Genomic DNA, 21,591 nt, shown 5'->3' with positions numbered 1-21,591 from the left:
CTGGGTGCCCAGGGGCAGGCAGGCAGCAGGCAGGATGTGGCAAATGCTTGAAACCATAGCACTCACCGCTGCCATAACCACTATCTCCCTAGGGCGAGCCCGGCGAAGCAGGCGAGCCTGGCCTTCCAGGAGAAGGCGGCCCCCCGGTGAGTGAGCGGGCACTGTGGGAGGGTGAGATACGACCGAGCAGGTGTGTGGACGGGGTGCTGGGTCAGAGGCTCTGGCTCTGCCTTAGCTTTTCCATCCGTGAAATGGGAGTTGTAACCCCTCTTGTGCCCGTTTCATGGAATTACCGTGAACAAGGTGTGTGATGTGGGAATGAGCGTGCGCACGCAGACTTAGCAATAACTACCTGTGCCCCGTGGCCTGCAGGGACTCTGTCCTCTGTAGTGTTTGCTCCTGGCCCCTTCGTGGGCTGCCATAAGTGTGAGGGTGGCTGTTGTCACCTTGTTCCCCCGGACCATGAGGGACAGACTAGGAATATCCAGGCCTTCTCAGGCCGGATGAGTGTTCACTGTGAAGCCAGTCCAAAGGCGGCTTTCAGGCCCAGGACCAGCTGGGTGGACTCAGGTCTCCTGGTTCTAGCTGCTCCCTCCCCCTGAGATCCATGGAGTACGTGGACACCCCTTGTGGTCTTCACTGACTGACATCTGGTCCAGGAGTCAGTCCCTCCCACCTAGAGCTGAATCTCAGCCTTCGAGGGCTCCCAAAAAGTGGAGGTCCCCCTCAGGGTGCACACAGTAGCTGACTCTGCCCAGGGCTGGGGAGTGACCTGGCAGCCGGCCCCCTGCAGGGTTCAGCAGATACTTGGAAAGGCTGGTCTGAATGGGGTGAGAACCGGGGAGGCCCACCGTAAACCGGCACCTGCCTTGCTCTGGGCGGCGACGTGGTTGGCTCTGAGAACTTGACCCTGGTGTCTCTCCTCCAGGGACCCAAAGGAGAAAGGGGAGAGAAGGGCGAGTCGGGCCCTTCGGGTGCTGCTGGACCCCCTGGACCCAAAGGCCCTCCCGGAGACGATGGTCCTAAAGGCAGCCCTGTGAGTATGCCGGTCACGCCTCAGGGACCCTGCAGCAGGAGCGGGGCTCTGCACTGGGATCCTTCTGACTCATTGGCTGTGCACTCTGCTCCAAGAGCAGCTTCAAGACCGTTCCATGTCTTGGCTAATTTTTCTAGACACTAGAGGTTTTCATACCAGCTACTGAACCAAAATAGCAGAGATGAGACAGAGGGCGTGGACTGGAGGAGGAAGCCCTGAGTGGTTCTTCTCTGTGGACCAGGCAGCCAGCTGAGATGTACGAGTGACAGCTGGGCTTTGGGAAGATGCCCCTGCCCTTGGCCGGCCCTGATTTTGCATCAGAGGGGCTTTGGAGAGGCACATTCCGGAAGTCTGAAGGTCCAGGTTCTACTTGCAGCCTGGAGCTCCCAGGAATGGACCTGTGGGCGGAACGCCTGCCCCTTGCTTGGCTCTGGAAAGCAAGAGACAGCTGACCTGTGCCATGCCCACTGGCCGGGCTTGCTGGCTCTGGGGCATGCTGCACATGGGAGGGTTTCTGCGCCATAAAGTGCGCTGAGGTGTTGGAATTGCTGGAATGTCCTAGGAGCTGGACGGTAGCAGGTGGCCGTCTTGAGGCAGCAACATGATTGGCCACGTGTGGTCTCAGTCAGGTTGCTGACGGCCTTGGCTGCCTCTTTCTTTCTTCTTTTCAGGGCCCAGTGGGTTTTCCTGGAGATCCCGGTCCCCCTGGAGAGCCTGGCCCCGCGGTAGGTGCACAAGAGGGTAAAGCCACTGGATCCCCACAACGCTGGCCTGCCTCTGCCAGCCCCATGTCCCCTCTTTCCGGTTGTTCTTCGTGATGAACTCTCACTGGGGCAGGCAGTGTCCCAAAATGCACTCATGTTTGGTGATCAGAGCAAGAAGACGCCTTTGACCCCACTGAGCATGCTCTCTGCTGCACCAGGATGGATTTGGGTTTTGGGAAGGGACTGGAGATGCACTGGGAGCTGGTGCATGAACTCAGGGTGCCATTTGGGGGTCAGCAAGGAGCTCGTGTTTGTTCCCACAGGGTCAAGATGGTCCCCCTGGTGACAAAGGAGATGATGGTGAACCCGGGCAGACGGTGAGTCCACAATCTGCGCTGGCTTCCTGGTGGAGGTGTCAGTGTATTCTTGGGACTTGGCAACTTGCTTGGCTCATGTCTGGGAAAAACTCCAACCTAGTTGATATTGACTCCTTTACAATATTGATTCCCTTATGATATTGATTCCCTTACGATATTGATTCTGGACAGTGACGGGGCTCATGAACTCCCTCTGAGATGTATGTGCCATCTCAGCAGCAGGTTTGCAGGCAGCCCCAGGGCTTCCACGACCCGCCACGGGCTTGCACAGGAACGTCAGATCTTACCCACAGCTCTGCCTAGCAGGGCCAGTGCCTCTCCTCACCGGGCCCTTCCTGCCTTACTTTGACCGAGGTCACACTGGACATTGCATCTGATGCTTGGCGTTGCGTGTTTTAAACATTGCTTCAAGCCCAGATTGTCTCTCTGGGATGGATCGACCCCCACGGGCCCTGGGCAGGACTGGGCCTGGAGGTGGCCCCTGAGGCCTTGCAGGTGCCCTTGCGCCACCTCGCACCCAGCCTGGCCAAGCGCAGGGGACTGCGGACCTGAGGGCAAAGGCCCTGTCACCGAGTTGAGAGAAGTGTCCACTCAGAGAAGGCATTAGGGATCAAGCCCCGGGCTGGATTTCCCCAACAGATGCCCCCATTCCACCACGTCCCGGCCTGTGTCCTGGGACGATTCTTGTCCCCCCTTCTGTGAAAGTGGATGCCAGTGCCTTGTCCCTGCCCGGGTTGTGGCGAGGACTGAACCAGTCATTGTGTATTAAGAGTCAGGACCGTGAGTGGGAAAGTTCTCTTCCAAAATGCAGAAAACCCATGGGATGGGAGTCAGGGTTCCTTACGCTGTCACAGCCCGGGTGCCACGCTCTCTTAACAGCCTCTGCGGTCACCCCAAAAGAGGAGAGAGGCAGCTGCAGGACGGCCGAGGAGAGAGTAGACTGAAATCTCCGTGGGTTTTGCCTTAACTGAGTCTAACAGACCCCAGTTCCTGACACTGTTCTTTCTCCCAATACCAGGGATCCCCCGGCCCTACTGGCGAACCAGGTCCATCTGGGCCTCCAGGAAAAAGGGTAAATCATTCTGCAAGCACATCCTTGCCGTCAGCTCCCTGCGTGAAGCACCCCCGCCCCTTCCCGTCACATTTTGCTTGGGCCCTGGGTGCTCCGAGCCACACTGATGTGGAAGGGCTTGGGTGTGGCGTGTTCTCCACTCAGCCTCCACCATGTCACAAAATCACAGGCCTGCCCGGCGGATGCGGCTGCTCGTTTTAGGACAGGCCGGCTGCCGACACCGTCAGTGGTATTCATTGTGGGAGAAAGACACCTGCAAAGCCGCAGAAGTCCTTCTCCCCTAGCTCAGGTTTTACTGAAAAGCCAGAGGAAATGAGAAGGCATCCTTTGCAGATTGAATGGCCCGGCCGCTTGCTGGCGGTACAGTAAACAGCTGCCTGGTGCACCCAGGACGGAGGCCACACGGAACTCGAGGCGTGCACTGCGCCTCCCCATGTGGCCTGAGAGGCTTTTACCTGGGACTGGAGTCCGTAGGACTCATGCTGAGGACCCGTGTCCCTGCGGGTGGCCCGGAAGCAGCTTCCATGACCCTGCACCCCTGCCCTGCAGCCCGGCACACCCTGAGCGCCTGCACCCGAGCTCGTCCCCCCAGCACTGCAGGACACACTCACCACCTGTTGTTCTCTTACTTGTTTCAGGGTCCCCCGGGCCCCGCAGGCCCCGAAGGCAGACAGGGAGAGAAAGGGGCCAAGGTAATGTGTTTTGGGGCCAGGCCGTGACCGCATGGACCTCCCCCAAGGGAGCCCAGTGGGCGGGGAGTGAACAAACGTGTGGGCAGAGAAGGCCACAGAGGCCAAGAGTGGCTGCCCCAGGGGCACCTGGCTCATGGCCTACCTGGGGAGGAGACCTGGTTCTCTCTCAAGGAGGCAGCCAAGTGCTAGCCACGAGACTGGGGCCATCTGTCCTGCCCGCCTGAGGAAGGAGGCGGGTGGTGGGTGCGGGATTCAGGGAGCCCAGTGCTGAGTAGTTCTGTCCCGGGGAGCCCTGCGACCTCATGTTTGCTCTTTGAGTCGGCCACACTGCAGCTGCCTACCTCTAAAGTGGACCGTGTCCGATGGTGACCGTGTCTGCTTCGGGGCCTGTGGAGAAGATGGGATGCCGTCACCCATGCAGTTGGCTTGGGGCCTGGCCCAGAGCACACGGGAGGTTGTTCTGTCAGCAAGGTGTTGAGGGCCTGGCCTGGCGCTGTCTGCCTCCCTCCTGGAGGCGCCTGTTGTTAAGTGAGACGGGAGGTTGTGCGGTTCCATCCCTGCTCGGACAATGGTGCTGTGACCCCCGGGCTGTGGTCGGCACAGTCCGCGGAGACTGGGGATCCCTGCTGGCCGGGGAAATGTCGGGATGGAGACTTGGCCAGGGCAGCTTCCACAGAGAATGTGGAGAATTAGGGCAACCCTGGATATGGGGTCACTCTGGGGCTCTCCCAGAGGTGCCCAGGATTTCCAAGCAGTGGTCCTGGGCCAGGGTGCCTGGAGCCTCAAGTTCCGGACCTCATTCTGCCCTCCGCCGCCCTGCAGGGAGAAGCTGGCTTGGAAGGCCCTCCTGGGAAGACTGGCCCCATCGGTCCCCAGGGGGCCCCTGGGAAGCCCGGACCCGATGGCCTTCGAGGGATCCCTGGCCCTGTGGTGAGTAGGCTGTGAGGGGCGGAGGGGTTGCCAGGTGGAGGGACGGGCAACCCAGCAATTCATGCGGAGCGTCTCTGTGTTTCAGGGTGAACAAGGTCTCCCAGGATCCCCAGGCCCGGATGGTCCCCCCGGCCCTATGGTGAGTGACATTCCCCATGGTGAGGGTAGGGGGTGGGGTGAGTTTGCCGCCCGAAACCCCTGGGATGAGGACTCTGATCCCTCTGCCTCCTCCCTCAGGGTCCCCCAGGACTTCCCGGCCTCAAAGGAGATTCTGGTCCCAAAGGTGAAAAGGTAAGAGGGACCTCCCTGCCCTGGCAGTTGTGACTCGGGACCTTTAAATTTGTAACCCTGGGTCTCAAACTCAACAAGCTCTTGCTCCGTCGCCCGAATCTGTCAAGCACCTGTTGCAAGCTGGTGGTGGGGACCCTGAGAGGTGACAAAACAAAGGAAAATAGACACGCTGTGTTTGAGGCTTGGCCCCTGCCTTTGGAGGGTCCTGAGCAGTTCGGGAGATCCCGGAGGCCCCTGCGGTATTGATGGAAAACCTTCCGGCGAGGCGCAGAGGCCCCGGCTGATGGATGTGCGGGATCCCAGGTTGCTGCTCTCCCTGGGCTGGGCGGCCTCAGATCCTTCCCTCAGGAGGTGTGGGGATGGTTCTGCAGTGGGAGCAAAACCCTTTTATTTTTCCTAACTGCTGGGAGTTGTTTTCCACTTGCACTGATTTATTTACAAACATAAAAGGTACTCAGGAGGGAGATGGTTGTATATGAAGCAGAAGGCAATGAGGACCCTCTCATTTCCACTCCGACGTCCGCCACCACCGCCCCCAGCCCCAAGGCAGATGAGAGCTGGGGCTTCCTTGCGGGGCTTGCCATGGGGTCCTAGAAGACAGACGTAGACAGCGAATGTCATGGATTCTTCTTTTTTAAAAAACAACCCATGATTGTAGTATCTGTAATACTCTGCATCTTTCTTTCCGTGTCAGTCCACAAACTTTGTTTTAGTTCCGTATAGGAGCAGGCGTTTGGATTTGCCGTGAGGAAATTGGCGAGTGTATATGAAGAGAAAGACAGAGATAAACATGACCACTCAGGAAAACTCCTTTATCACTTTGGTCTGTCTCTGTATCTGTGGCTCCCTGTCTGTTTTTAGACATGACTCTGGCCCAGCGAAGGGCTGCCTCGGACCTGCCATTTCGTCACCTGGCTTCTTTGTTGAGCTTGTTCCCCTCTGTTGAGCTTGTTCCCCTTCCGGGGGAGGCTGACCATGACGTGAAGATTCCTGTGCCATGGCTGTGCTGCATGCTACCTGGCCCACCGTGACCGAGCATGAGGCATGGCTCCCTCAAATGCCCCTTCCCGTCTTCATTTTCCCACAGGGTCATCCAGGCCTGATCGGGCTCATCGGTCCTCCGGGTGAACAGGGTGAGAAGGGCGACCGCGGTCTCCCTGGCCCCCAGGGCTCCTCCGGTCCTAAGGGAGAACAGGTGCGTGAGATGGCACTTCTTGCATGTGGGCTGTGGAGAGGCATTTTGGATCCCTGCGGCAGGCACCCAGGGGACCCAGGGGCCCATCAGAGCCCGGAAGGACGTCCACACGTCCGTTGAGTCCGGTCATCCTGCTTGGCAGATGGGAACATTGAGGGGCTGGGCTCGCCCAGGTGCACAGGGAGCTGGCGGCAGAGCCGTCTCCCAGTCCCATGCCCTGACTGGCAGGCGGGGCTTCCTCCTCATGACCATGGTGGCCCCCAGAGCTGGAGGGACTCCGAAGTCAGGTCATTTTGCCTGGTTCCCAGCCCTGTGGGAGAGCCTGTCACCCACCGCTTGCCCAGGAGGTCACTGGTGACAACCAGCCGTGTTTGCCAGTGCTGCGGGCAGAGTGGCTGCTGTGGCTCTTGCTTCCACCCTGCCCCCAGCTGCCCCCAAACTTCCCTGGAAGCCACTGTAGCTCATTGGAGTTTGCAGCCTCTGCAAACCATATCCAAGGAAATCCCATGCAGGGAGCTTCACTCTGTCCTACACTCTGAGTGACTTGGAAGTGGCCTGGGGAGGGTGACATGTGCCATGGAGGCAGGAGAGGGGATGAGGTGACCTGCGGTGTCTCTGTCCTTCCCCCATGAGGGCCACGGGTCCTTATTCCCATGTGGGAATCTTTCCGTCCCGAGCAAGGCGTGACGGACACACACACGCACAATACACTGTGCCCACCCCATGCCTCATAGGATGCCGGGGACAGGGCAGGAGCAGGCAGAGCCCTTGCAGGCTGGGAGTAAGGTGGCATCCTCACCACAGGCTCCAGGAAGGTTGCAGGACATTGCTGAAGGGTGGAGCTCATTGCAAACCCTACATCGCTGGCCACTGTCCTTCATGCCATTGACCATTTTCCTCAGCCGGTGTCCCCAGGTCACAGCAGGGTCCTCAGAGGAGTGCCGCCCAGGGTGTGGTGGCGCAGTGACCGTGAAAATTAGAGAGGCATCCAGGGTCCCCACGGCCAACAGGAAAGCACCTCTGTGTCCACCGTTTGCTCCCCTGCCCTCACCCTGAACTGTGGTCTTGGCAGTGTTGCTGATGAAGGTGTCGGGTTGGTGTGCAGGCTTGGGGAGTTGTGGGGTTCTTACAATGAGCCACAGCCCAAGTCCCTGCAGGGACAAGGTGAAGGGAGGGAAGCACTCCCTCCCCAGTGAAATATGGCCATCAGCCCTCCGCTACCCTTGCCTCCAGCTTCCGCCCAGAGAGAGCTCTGAGTGGAATCCGGGGCTGTGGGGGGAGGGGCTGCAGTGGTTCCAGCTGCCCAGGTGTCTGTGGCAAAGCTAGCCGAAGTTGTTCTGTGCCAGCAGCTCAGCCCCCGAGGGAGCCAGTGGGGAGAAGGGGTCTGAGCGGAGGTTCCATGCTCCAAGGATGCAGAAAGCACATTTACAGGCTGGACAGGACAGTCAGCATGGATGGGACTCCCTGCCCAAGCCCTCTGGGCTTAGTTCTAGTGGGGAGACCAACACCATGAGCAGGAAACAGCAAGAGGGGCCCAAGCCGGGGCTGCCATGTCAGGGCAATGGTTTCCGTATTTCTGATTGAACGTGAAAAGAGGTGCTCAGCCCGAAGTCCTCGGTGGCCTGGGGGATGAGAGAGAGTTCCTGGCAGCCCAGCCGGGGGAGCAGTGCCGAGGGCTGACAGCCTTGGGGTGGATGCTCAGGTCGATGGCTCCCCTGACATGCACAGCCCGGGATCAGAGAGCAGCCACAGGAGGCTGCTGAGGGGCCGAAGGGGCACCGTGGGGAAGGGACAGGGGGAGCCGAGGGGTGTGGCTGGGTGACATGGTCACAGCTCCGTGGCTCCTCCTTGTCTGAAGGTGATAACCTGCATTTTCTGCTCCTTTTCAGGGTATCACTGGTCCTTCCGGCCCGATTGGGCCTCCTGGGCCCCCTGGTCTGCCGGTGTGTATCTGGGAGGGGTGTGGTCCTTCCTGGGAGGGCAGGGAGGGTGGGGGTAAGCCTTGGGGCCTCAGTGTGGGGCTGGAGAATCGTGGAAAAGTCACACGAGAAGCTAGAATTGGGGCCTCCAGGGTAGCTTTGCCCATTAACTCAACATTGGGGTCCCAGGAGACAGAAGAAAGGAAGTGGCATTGCCTGGCCCTGGCTTCGGGTGGGGAAGACGGGGACGGGAAACGGTGGCCGTTTCAGGGAACAAGGACACTTGTCTGTAGGCATCTGGCAGGAGCCCGGCCAGCCTGGCCCCGACAAGAGGAGTTAGCTCCCCTCCTCTGGCAGTGCCTCCTGGCTCTCACATTGCTGGGAGACTCTGCACTCCCAGGACATCCCCACAGCCACTGGGCCGCAGGTGCACACGGTCCCCGGGGCCCCCGCTGCGCTGAGGGCTGGCCCCTGCTGTGTGCTCTCAGAGAGGGCTGGCGGGTGCATTTCATCAGCCCCATCTGAGCCAGGACACGCTCTTTTCCGCTCCCCTCCCCCGGCTGTCTGAGCTGTGGTTTCCTAGCCAGGGTGGGTGGTAGGCTGGCCGGGGGCAGGTAGGACCACCTTGTGTCTCCACGAGGGGTGAGCACCAGCCAGGCCCCAACCCTCATCCCACTCTAGCCGGGCAAATACAGGCGTAGACTCCTGAGGGGGATACGGGAGGGAGAGGGGTGAGGGGTGAGACCAGGCTGGGCAGGACATGGAGCACGGTGGGGCTAGAGCTGAGACCCGGCTTGCTGACGCTCTGCCGTCCTCTCTCTGCAGGGTCCGCCTGGTCCAAAAGGTGCTAAGGGCTCCTCGGTAAGTGACACGCTGCCCCAGCCAGGCCACATGCCTGGAAGGTAGGGGAGGGTGGCGGGTCCCCTGGCACAGGAACAAACCACCCACACATCCATCCTAGCTCAGGCCCTGCTGCTCACCATCCTCCCGTCTTTCTACACTGATCCCAGCATGGCAGACTGAGGCATGTGAGCTGCTCGCGCCCTGCCCTAGGAAGGGCTCCATCCCACTCTGTCCTCATCTCAGGGATCCAGGAGGGTATGGGGGTCTCTGCCATTCTCTTCTCTCCTGTGGCTGTGAGGGCCACCTCCCCCACACAGGTCTCCAGGGACCGTTCTAGAGCTGAAGGTGGATTCAAAGTCCCCTCATGCCTCTGCGACCAAGGGTTGATTCTTTTCTTTCTCCTCAGGGTCCAACTGGCCCGAAGGGTGAGGCAGGCCACCCAGGCCCCCCAGGCCCCCCGGTAAGTAGCCCTCGAAGCCCAGGAAGCGGGGTAGGGGCTCTGGCTAGTTCCAAGGGAATCGAGAAAGCAACTGTGTGTGTGACTGCCCCCGGAGACTCATGAAGCCCGTGTGGCATGCCCGGGCCTTGTCCCTGGTGCACAGCAGGGGAAGCGAACCACACAGTCTGTCCACAGGAAGCTTACAGGCCAACCCTGGGAAGAACAGCTGGCCAGGAGAGAGAGGACACACGTGTGTGTGCTGTGTGTATGCATACATGTGTGAATGTGTGAACATGTATATGTGTGTATGTGACTGGGCACGTGTGTGTGCACGTCTGTATGTGTACCTGCATCCTGTATATGTGCCTGCGTGTGTAATGTGTGTGTACATGGTCTGTATGTGCTTGTGTGTACATGATGTGTGTATGGGTATGCATGTGTATATGTGTGGGACACATGTATGTGTGTGCATGTGTGCTTGTGTATTTATGTGTGTGTGCATGTGTAGTGTATGTGCATGTATATATGTGTAGTGTGTGTATATTGTGTATGTGCATGCATGGCTGTGTGTATGTGTGCGTGTGTGTGCGTATGTATACATGTGCATGCGTGTCTGGGATATATATGTGTATGTGTGTGTGTGTGTTTATAATATGTGTGTATGCATACATGTGTGTTGGGATAGGGGAGCACTAGACTCGTGTATGTGTGTATGTGTGTGTGTGTGTGTTTATAACGTGTGTGCATGCGTACATGTGTGTTGGGATGGGGAACACTAGACTTATGTGTGTGTGTGCGTGCGTGTGTGTGTTTATAATGTGTGTGTATGCATACGTGTGTGTTGGGATGGGGGAGCACTAGACTCGTGTGTGTGTGTGCGTGTGTTTATAATGTGTGTGTGCATGCGTACATGTGTGTTGGGATGGGGGAGCACTAGACTCGTGTGTGTGTGTGCGCGCGTGTGTATTTATAGTGTGTGTGTGTATGCATACGTGTGTGTTGGGATGGGGGAGCACTAAACGAGGCCCTAGAGGCGCAAGATGAAGCCAGTTTGAACCAGGGCATGGCGAGAGCACTATCGAACACCGCCTTTGGTTGTGTAGTCTCTCAACTCCCATCATCTTAGCTGGGGCTTCCTGGAACTGAACGGCTCCTTGCCTCAGGAGGCATTCATGTGGCCCCACTGTGTTCAGCCCCAGCTAGGGCTGCAGAGGCAAGAGCGGGGAGACCTGGTCCCTTTCCTCAAGGCTTGGCCTTTCATGTGGCTGAGGGCAGGATGGTAGATGCAAGCCCAAGGCTGCAAACTGTTACGTTTCAGCTCTAGAGAGAAAGGGAAGAGGAGTTAGGGATGTGGCTTAGAGAAGAGAAGTGCTCCGTGCTGGCAAGCATCTGGCAGTGGGGATGGGTGTGGAATGTTCCAGAGGCCAGAGGAAAGGAAGAAAACAGTTCTAAGGCGGACAGATGTCCATGTAGCCCAGGTTGCCAGGCCCCAGGAAATCCTTGCAGATGTGGCCCCAGCTGCCCCTGCTCTGCTCGTATCCTGGGACCCATCCCATCCTCCGTCACCCACCACTGCTCCTGTTCTGTCCCCCAGGGCCCCCCAGGAGAGGTCATCCAGCCCCTGCCGATCCAGGCGTCCAGGACGCGGCGGAACATCGACGCCAGCCAGCTGCTGGACGACGGGAATGGCGAGAACTACGTGGACTACGCGGATGGCATGGAAGAGATCTTCGGCTCTCTCAACTCCCTGAAGCTGGAGATTGAGCAGATGAAGCGGCCGCTGGGCACGCAGCAGAACCCCGCCCGCACCTGCAAGGACCTGCAGCTCTGTCACCCCGACTTTCCAGATGGTGAGGGCCCAGTGAGGGCAGGGCTGGCCCCCCAAAGTGTGGGCATGGACCTGCAGGACACACAGAGTGTGGCAAGGGCAGCTCAGCCAGGCACAGCGGAAGGGACAGGATGGGCAGCCACAGCCTCCCCATCTGTGGGGCAGGGGTGCACGGGAGCCTCCCCTCTTGAACTTTATGGAGGCATCTCAGGGTGAGGCTGGGTGCAGAGGCCAAGGCTTTTGAGGTCCGACCCTCCAGGTCCTCATCTGGTCTTAGCCCTTTTCTGGCGGGGTGACCTGCTTGAACCTCGTGTTCCTGACCTGTCAAGTGGGAATAAAAAGATCTCCCAGGAGGGGGTCAGAGTTGCATGAGGCAGTGCATGAGAGGCTGGCACAGTGCCGGCGGAAATAAGGGTCAGTGTTAGGACGGGCATCAGGCGGCACGCTCGGGCAGACGGCCTTCAAACTCCGCGATACCGTAAAAACACATCCTCCTTCTCACTGTCATTGCATCAGGCACCACCTGAAGGATAAAATCACATTAGCTTGTCTTCCCCCGGGAAGTTTGAATGTTCCCCTACAAGATTCAAGGGATGTTCAGAGTTCCAGTAGACTCTGATGCTACATGCATGAATTTCCAGAGTTCCTTCCAGAGCCCTCTCTGCATGTCTGTCCACCCAGAGAGGCGGCCGGACCTCAACCCTCCTGGCCCCCAGAACACGTACCCAGCTGCTTGATGCCCCAGCTGTGTTCTTGGCGAATGAGTTTCTCTACATCTTTTTATGGGCCCAGCAGGAAAAGCAAAATGCAATAAAGTAAATCCCAGAAAGGCCCGTGTTGGCGGCATTCCTGGGGCATGCATTTTAACTGCCAGACTGAAATGTCCTTGCGGCTTCCGGAACCATCCAGGGAGCAATCCTCCTGAATCTGGCTGCCTCCCTCCCCGTCTCTGAAATCCAGGTGAATACTGGGTCGATCCTAACCAAGGATGCTCCAGGGATTCCTTCAAGGTTTACTGCAACTTCACAGCCGGGGGGTCAACATGCGTCTTCCCTGACAAGAAGTCTGAAGGGGTGAGTAGCTGTGTCCCTTGATGGCCCCAGGAGGGACAGTCGTCGCAGACAGGGCCATGCTGAGGGCTTCAAGCATTTCTTGTGTATGCAGCTTTAAGACTGAAAGCCAGAAATGAATCCGTTTCGTAAGTGAAACTGTTCTTCCAGAAGTAGACCTTAAATCATTTTAAGAAATTGTTTAGCCATAAAATAGGTTTGTGCAGCTTGCGGTCAGGAAAGGTTGGGGGGTTTTCCACCTGCCATCCTGCCATCCCAGGGCTGGGACTCCACTCACTGGTTGATAAAAGCTTTTCTCCGGTGACTCCGTGGTCCCGCTGACCGGAGACCCCCATTAAAACCCTTTAAAGGAATTGGGAGCAGGTATAATAACGTGAGCCCGAGACATCTTCCAGAAGCTGCCCTTTGCTTCAATTCTTATTATCCAGCTTGTTTCTGTGGGTTGGCCCCAGTCCCTCCTGAGTGCTTTGTTTTGAAGTCTGTTTAGTCAAGAATTTGGGGTGGGGAGCTAGGCTCTGTGGAGATTTTGTGGCATGTCACTTAGATACCCACCCCCTTGGCCTTTCGGAGGCCTCGGCTCTGTAGCAGGAGTTTGCGTGCATGTGGATGGTGTGTGGGCGCACGTGGATGAGTGTGTGGATGGTATGTGGGTGCATGTAGATGGTGTAGCAGGAGTTTGCATGCATGTGGATGGTGTGTGGGCACGTGTGGATGAGTGTGTGGATGGTATGTGGGTGCATGTAGATGGTGTGTGGGTGTGTGTGGTTTGTGTGTGCCTGTGGATGGAATGTGGGTGCCTGTGGATGGGTGTGTGGATGGTGTGTGTGAGTGTAGATGCTGTGTGGATGGGGAGTATTGTAGATGGTGTGTAGGTGTGTGTGGTTTGTGGGTGCATGTGGATGGGTGTGTGAATGCTGTGTGTGTGTGTAGATGCTGTGTGGATGGTTTTGTAGTTGGGATGTGTGTGTGTGTGTGTGTGGTCTGTGGGTGCGTGTGGATCGGTGTGTGGACAGAATGTGGGTGCATGTAGATAGGTGTGTGGATGGTGTGTGTGTATGTAGTGGGGACGTGTGTGTGGATGGTCTGTAGGTGCGTGTGTGGATGGCATGTGGTTACATGTAGATGGTATGTTGGTGCATGTGGATGGTGTGTGTCCACGTGTGGGTGTGGGTGTGCTTTGTGGGTATGCGTGGACAAGCATGTGGATGGTACATGGGTGTGTGAATGGGTGTGGATGGCATGTGAGCGCATGTAAATGTGTATGTGTATGGTTTGTGGGTACGTGTGTATTAGCATGTGGATGCTGTATGGGAGTTTGTGGATGGTATGTGGGTGTATATCTGGGTGAGTGGATGGCATGTGGGTGCATATGGATGGTGTTTGGGTATATGTGGATGATGTGCGGGTACATGTAGATGGTGTGTGTGTGGATGGCGTGTGGATGGTGTGTGGGTGTGTGTGGCTGGTGTGGGTGTGTGGATGGTGTGTGGGTGTGTGTGAATGGTGTTTGGGTGTGTGTGTCTGGTGTGTGGGTGTGTGGCTGGTATGTGGGTGTGTGTGAATGGTGTGTGGCTGGTGTGGGTGTGTGGATGGTGTGTGGGTGTGTGGGGGGTGTGGGGGTGGTGTATGGGTGTGTGTAGGTGTGGGTACATGTGGCTGGTGTGTGGGTGTGTGGATGGTGTGTGGGGGTGTGTGTGGGTGGTGGGTGGGTGGCTGGTATGTGGGTGTATGAGGGTGATGGGTGGGTGTCTCTGGTATGTGTATGGTGTGTGTGGGTGTGTGTGTGGATGTGTGGATGGTGTGTGGATGGGTGGCTGGTATGTGGGTGTGTGTAGGTATCTCTGGTGTGTGTGTATGGCTTGTGTGTGGGATGTGTGTGGGTGGTGGGTGCACGTGGCTGGCATGCGGGTGTATGGTGTGTGGGTGCATGGGTGGTTGTGTGTGTGTGTGTGTGTGGTGTGTGGGTATGTACATGGTGTTCGGGTGCATGAGGCTGGTGTGTGGGTGTGTAGATGGTGTTTGGGTGCGTGTGGCTGATGTGGGTGCGTATATGGTATGTGGGTGTGTGTGGCTGGCGTGTGCATGTGTGTGGATGGTGTGTGGGTGCATGTGGCTGGCATGTGCATGCATGTGGACGGGCATGTGTTGCTATCCCTCAAGCATGCACCTGAAGCAGGTCCAGTGTTGGTCCAGGCCAGGTGAGGACTGGGTCTCCCTGTCGCTCCTGGAAGGTGACCAAGCCTGCAGCTCTCGTGCCCCTGCATCAGCTTGAACGGCCACTCCTCCGTGAGCTCGTGGTTGTCGCGTGGCCCCAGGCAAAGGCCACCTGTTTCTGGGGCCACAACGGTTTGCTGTGCAGGTCCAGACCTGTGTGCCCCTGCAGCCTCCGCTTCCTAACACCCTCAGCGCCCCAGAAGCAGTTTCCTGCCAGGGGAAGAGCAGCTGCATTCTCCCTGGGGACTGCCATCCCCTTACCCCTCAATCACGCCCTGACCGTGCTGAACTCAGCACCCGCTTTGGGTCAGGAGCCCACTGGCTACAGCGGAGGCTGCACATGGCTGGAGATCTGTGGGGCTCCGAGTGTAGGGATCCCCTCCCCCACCTGGAGTTTTAACTCCTTGAGAACCTGCCTTCCTAGTGACAAACCTGTTCAGAGGGAACCCAAACACGGGAACCTTCCGTCTCAGCTCTCCTTTCCCTCAGTCCAGCCAGAGAGGCCCTGCATGGAATTCCCTTAGAAAAGAGGTTTCTCGGCCCTCCTTCACGGCCTGCCTCTGCAAACGGGTGGCCGCTCCGCTGTGGAAATCACGGGACAGAGTCCTCCAGACTCAGAGGTTTCCTGGGAAGCCGTGGCGGGTGTTCACGGCACAGCTGTGTGGGGCCGCCGAGTGACCCCAGGCTCCCCAAGTGTTGACCAGCCAGGCGTCCATGGGCTGCAGCCTCGGGCTTGGGCTACAGCTGCTTGGCCAAGGGCAAGTGGAGACGCTCTCCTAGGTGGCCCCCTTGGACCTGGAGGAGGCTCACAGCAGAGGCTGGGGGAGCCGCACTCGCCCACATCCTGGGGCTCTTCCAGGAAGAAGCTGCCTTCACGCCGCCCGGGCTTGGCATCGACAGTGGCACATTTGGAAATGAGAGAGGGTGGGAGAGCTCTGAGTGGCGTGAGAGGCAGGTGGGACACCCCTTTCCTCCAGGGGATCCCCTTTTCTGGCCTTCTTGGCACGAGGCCAGCTCAAGAAGGCTGGGGGGTTCAGCCAAGAATCAGTCTTCTGTGTCCTCATGGCGCACGACGTGGGCCCCCGTCAGTCCAGGCTGGGGACAGGCCGGCCCTGGGGGCCCTTCCACTCCACACCTGCAGCAAGTGGACCCTCGGGCAGCCGGGGCTCCCCTTGTCCTGTTGCTGGGACCCAGCATGCAGGTCTCCTCTCAGAGGAATGGCCCGCTCACCCACCCATCCATCCGTGCCTTCCGCGGCGTCACTGAGGCCCGCCCTGCTGGGCCCAGCCTGTGTGTCTACAGCCTCGGCTTCTGAGGAAAGCAGGCCCTAAGTGGGCGCCCTCCCAGGAAGTGGGCACAAGTGGTGCCCTGTGGCAGAGTGAGCTGGCTGCATATGATCCAGGCAGGCAGCCAGTGAGCAGCCCCCACCTGCACACGTGTCAGTCTCCAAGAAGCCTCAGCCACACACACACGCAGGTGCACACCACACACAATACACACCACACATACCACACACAGTACACACCACACATACCACACACCACACACCACACATACCACACACCATACACACCACACACAATACACACCACACATACCACACACCACACACACACAGGATACCACACATACCACACACCACACACACAGATACATGATACCACACCACACACAATACACACCACACATACCACACACAATACACACCACACATACCACACACAGTACACACCACACACAATACACACCACACATACCACACACAATACACACCACACATACCACACACAGTACACACCACACACAATACACACCACACATACCACACACAGTACACACCACACATACACACCACACACACACACAGGATACCACACATACCACACACCACACACACAGATACATGATACCACACCACACACAATACACACCACACATACCACACACAATACACACCACACATACCACACACAGTACACACCACACATACCACACACCACACACACACAGGATACCACACATACCACACACCACACACACAGATACATGATACCACACTACACACAATACACACCACACATACCACACACAATACACACCACACATACCACACACCACACACAATACACACCACACATACCACACACAGTACACACCACACATACCACACACCACACACAATACACACCACACATACCACACACCACACACAATACACACCACACATACCACACACAGTACACACCACACATACCACACACAGTACACACCACACATACCACACACAATACACACCACACATACCACACACAGTACACACCACACATACCACATGGCATACACACACACAGGATACCACACATACCACACACCACACACACAGATACATGATACCACACTATACACAATACACACCACACATACCACACACAATACACACCACACATACCACACACCACACACACACAGGATACCACACATACCACACACAGTACACACCACACATACCACACACAATACACACCACACATACCACACACAGTACACACCACACATACCACACACCACACACACACAGGATACCACACATACCACACACCACACACACAGATACATGATACCACACTACACACAATACACACCACACATACCACACACAATACACACCACACATACCACACACCACACACACACAGGATACCACACATACCACACACAGTACACACCACACATACCACACACCACACACACACAGGATACCACACATACCACACACCACACACACAGATACATGATACCACACTACACACAATACACACCACACATACCACACACAATACACACCACACATACCACACACCACACACACACAGGATACCACACATACCACACACAGTACACACCACACATACCACACACAATACACACCACACATACCACACACAGTACACACCACACATACCACACACCACACACACACAGGATACAACACATACCACACACCACACACACAGATACATGATACCACACTACACACAATACACACCACACATACCACACACAATACACACCACACACCACACACACACAGGATACCACACATACCACACACAGTACACACCACACATACCACACACAATACACACCACACATACCACACACAGTACACACCACACATACCACACACCACACACACACAGGATACAACACATACCACACACCACACACACAGATACATGATACCACACTACACACAATACACACCACACATACCACACACAATACACACCACACATACCACACACCACACACACACAGGATACCACACATACCACACACAGTACACACCACACATACCACACACAATACACACCACACATACCACACACAGTACACACCACACATACCACACACAGTACACACCACACATACCACACACCACACACACACAGGATACCACACATACCACACACCACACACACAGATACATGATACCACACTACACACAATACACACCACACATACCACACACAGTACATACCACACACCACACACACACAGGATACCACACATACCACACACAATACACACCACACACACCACACACAGTACACACCACACATACCACACACCACACACACACAGGATACCACACATACCACACACCACACACACACATACCACACACCATACACACCACACACAATACACACCACACATACCACACACAGTACACACCACACATACCACACACCACACACACACAGGATACCACACATACCACACACCACACACACAGATACATGATACCACACTACACACAATACACACCACACATACCACACACAGTACACACCACACATACCACACACCACACACACAGGATACCACACATACCACACACCACACACACAGATACATGATACCACACTACACACAATACACACCACACATACCACACACAGTACACACCACACATACCACACACCACACACACAGATACATGATACCACACATACCACACACCATACACACCACACATACCACACCATACACACCACACATACCACACACAATACACACCACACATACCACATGCCATACACACCACACATACCACACACCATACACACCACACATACCACACACAATACACACCACACATACCACACGCCATACACACCACACATACCACACACCATACACACCACACATACCACACACAATAGACACCACACATACCACACGCCACACACACACACAATACCACACATACCACACACCATACACACCACACATACCACACCACACACCACACCACACATACCACACACCATACACACCACACATACCACACACCATACACACCACACATACCACACACAAAACACACCACACATACCACACGCCACACAGATACATGATACCACACATACCACACACCGTACACACCACACACAATACACACCACACATACCACACACCGCACACACACAGGATACCACACACACCACACACAATACACACCACACATACCACACAGCACATACACAGATACAGGATACCACACATACCACACACCGTACACACCACATATACCACACAAAATACACACCACACATACCACACAAAATACACACCACACATACCACACACAATACACACCACACATACCACACGCCACACACACAGATACACGATACCACACATACCACACACCATACACACCACACATACCACACACCATACACACCACACATACCACACACCACACACACAGATACACGATACCACACACAATACACACCACACATACCACACACAGAGATACATACCACACATGACACATACCACACACTACACAGATACACACCACACATCACACAGATACATGCCACACACAATACACACCACACACACAGATACACCATACCACACACCATACACACCACACATCACACACCCCACACATACCACACCACACACACCCCCCACACATACCATACACCACACACCACACAGATACACATCACACATCAAACACACAGATACATACCACACATACTACACCACATACCCCACCCACACATACCATACACCACACATCACACAGATACACACCATACATGAAACACACAGATACACACCACACACATGATACACACCACACATACCACATATCACACACACAACACACACAGATACATACCACACATACCACACACAGATACACACCATACATCACACACCACACACACAACACACATCACATATACAACACAGATACACACCACATACATACATGATAAACACCACATATACCACATAGATACGCACCATACACACACGACATACACCACACATACCACACAGATACACACCACACATGCAGATACCACACAGCACACACACAATACACACCACACACCACATCACACACCACTCATCGTACACACAGATACCACATACAGACATTACACACAAATACACACCACACATACTACACTCCACACATAGATACACACCACACAGATGGACCCATAACACACTACACACACCATACATACCACACACCACACACACAGATACACACCACACATCACATACACAGAGACCACACATTACACCACACACACCCCACATACACAGATACACATCACACACACACATATACATACCACGCACACAATCACACATCACACGCCACGCACACAGATACCACATGCTCAGATGCATACCACACATACCTCACATACACCATACACACAAGTACACACCACACATCACACATACAGATGCATACCACACACCACAACTTCCACACAGACACACCCCACATACCCACATGGCACACACCATGCACACACACACCACACACACACAGTCCGGTGCCGCAGCAGCCAGGCAAGGCTGTGAGGATGGGATGAGGGTGCCCCCACCCCTCGCCTGCAGTAAATGTTGGCTTTTATTACCATTCCCTTGGCCCATCATTCATTCTTCATTCATTCATTCTTCATTCATTCATTCTTCATTCATTCATTCATTCCCTCCCTCAGTGAGCGTTGCCAGCAGTGATTGAGCACCAGGCGCTGGCCTGGGGACTAACATGCAAAACAGGACAGGCAGAGCGCACCCTTCGTGGGCAGCAGCAGGGGCCAGAGGGCCCGGGCCAGCTCCTCACGCAGCCTCCAGTCTCCCTAAGGGCCGGGGCCAGGCTCCTCACGTGGCCTCCAGAGTCTCCCTGAGGGCCAGGGCCAGGCTCCTGACGTGGCCTCCTGTCTCCCTAAGGGCCGGGGCTGGGCTCCTCATGTGGCCTCCAGTCTCCTTGAGGACCCTGGCCAGGCTCCTCACGGCCTCCCCGAGGGCCCTGGCCAGGCTCATCCTCACACAGCCTGCAGTCTCCCCAAGGGCGGGGACCAGGCTCCTCACACAGCCTCCAGTCTCCCTGAGGGCCAGGGCCAGGCTCCTAATGTGGCCTCCAGTCTCCCCCAAGGCCCAGGCCAGGCTCATCCCCTGAGGGCCTGGGCCGGGCTCATTCTCACGTGACCGTCAGTCTCCCCAAGGGCCGGGGCCCTCAGGCTGCATCGGAGGTGCTCGGTGGGGCCTCCCCGCAGCCCCTCACCTGAGGACGCAGGTGCCAGGGGCCGGGAGAGTGTGGGGCATTGCTCTGGAGGCCGGAGAAGTAACCCACTTGTTCTGTTTCTCTCCCTCCCCACCTCCCCGCTGCACATTTAGGCCAGAATCACTTCTTGGCCCAAAGAAAACCCGGGCTCCTGGTTCAGTGAATTCAAGCGTGGGAAACTGGTAAGGTGGCCTCTGGCGTCTTTGCGGTTGTCACTTTAAACCCGCCCATCTCGTATCTTACAGAGTAAAATGGCCCGCTGGCCCAAAGAGCAGCCCTCCACCTGGTATAGTCAGTACAAGCGGGGGTCCCTGGTAAGTGGCCACCTCGGCCCGGCCACCTCGGCACTGCCTGCTTGC

At 56.1% G+C, this 21,591-nt stretch overlaps 1 protein-coding gene across 2 annotated transcripts in view; it reads left to right on the top strand.

Moving 5' to 3' along the window:
- The window catches only part of COL5A1 (collagen type V alpha 1 chain), a 210,584-nt gene that overhangs the window by 174,744 nt on the left and 14,249 nt on the right, over nt 1–21,591 (top strand). The window contains exons 49-64 of one of the 2 annotated variants that reach the window (XM_028834624.2): nt 93–146; nt 929–1,036; nt 1,708–1,761; nt 2,064–2,117; nt 3,136–3,189; nt 3,828–3,881; nt 4,704–4,811; nt 4,897–4,950; nt 5,049–5,102; nt 6,190–6,297; nt 8,187–8,240; nt 9,042–9,077; nt 9,466–9,519; nt 11,093–11,348; nt 12,287–12,399; nt 21,478–21,546. In XM_028834624.2, the coding sequence (XP_028690457.2) occupies nt 93–146; nt 929–1,036; nt 1,708–1,761; nt 2,064–2,117; nt 3,136–3,189; nt 3,828–3,881; nt 4,704–4,811; nt 4,897–4,950; nt 5,049–5,102; nt 6,190–6,297; nt 8,187–8,240; nt 9,042–9,077; nt 9,466–9,519; nt 11,093–11,348; nt 12,287–12,399; nt 21,478–21,546 (1,284 nt within the window). Of the gene's footprint in view, nt 1–92; nt 147–928; nt 1,037–1,707; nt 1,762–2,063; nt 2,118–3,135; nt 3,190–3,827; nt 3,882–4,703; nt 4,812–4,896; nt 4,951–5,048; nt 5,103–6,189; nt 6,298–8,186; nt 8,241–9,041; nt 9,078–9,465; nt 9,520–11,092; nt 11,349–12,286; nt 12,400–21,345; nt 21,415–21,477; nt 21,547–21,591 lie in introns of both variants that reach the window. The other variant, XM_015116402.3, reaches the window with a different exon arrangement.

Source organism: Macaca mulatta, chromosome 15 (assembly GCF_049350105.2).
Source record: "Macaca mulatta isolate MMU2019108-1 chromosome 15, T2T-MMU8v2.0, whole genome shotgun sequence".
NCBI classification, from domain to species: domain Eukaryota; kingdom Metazoa; phylum Chordata; class Mammalia; order Primates; family Cercopithecidae; genus Macaca; species Macaca mulatta.
The sequence above is the reverse complement of the archived record's forward strand: the minus strand, read 5'-3'. Positions and strand labels throughout refer to the sequence as shown.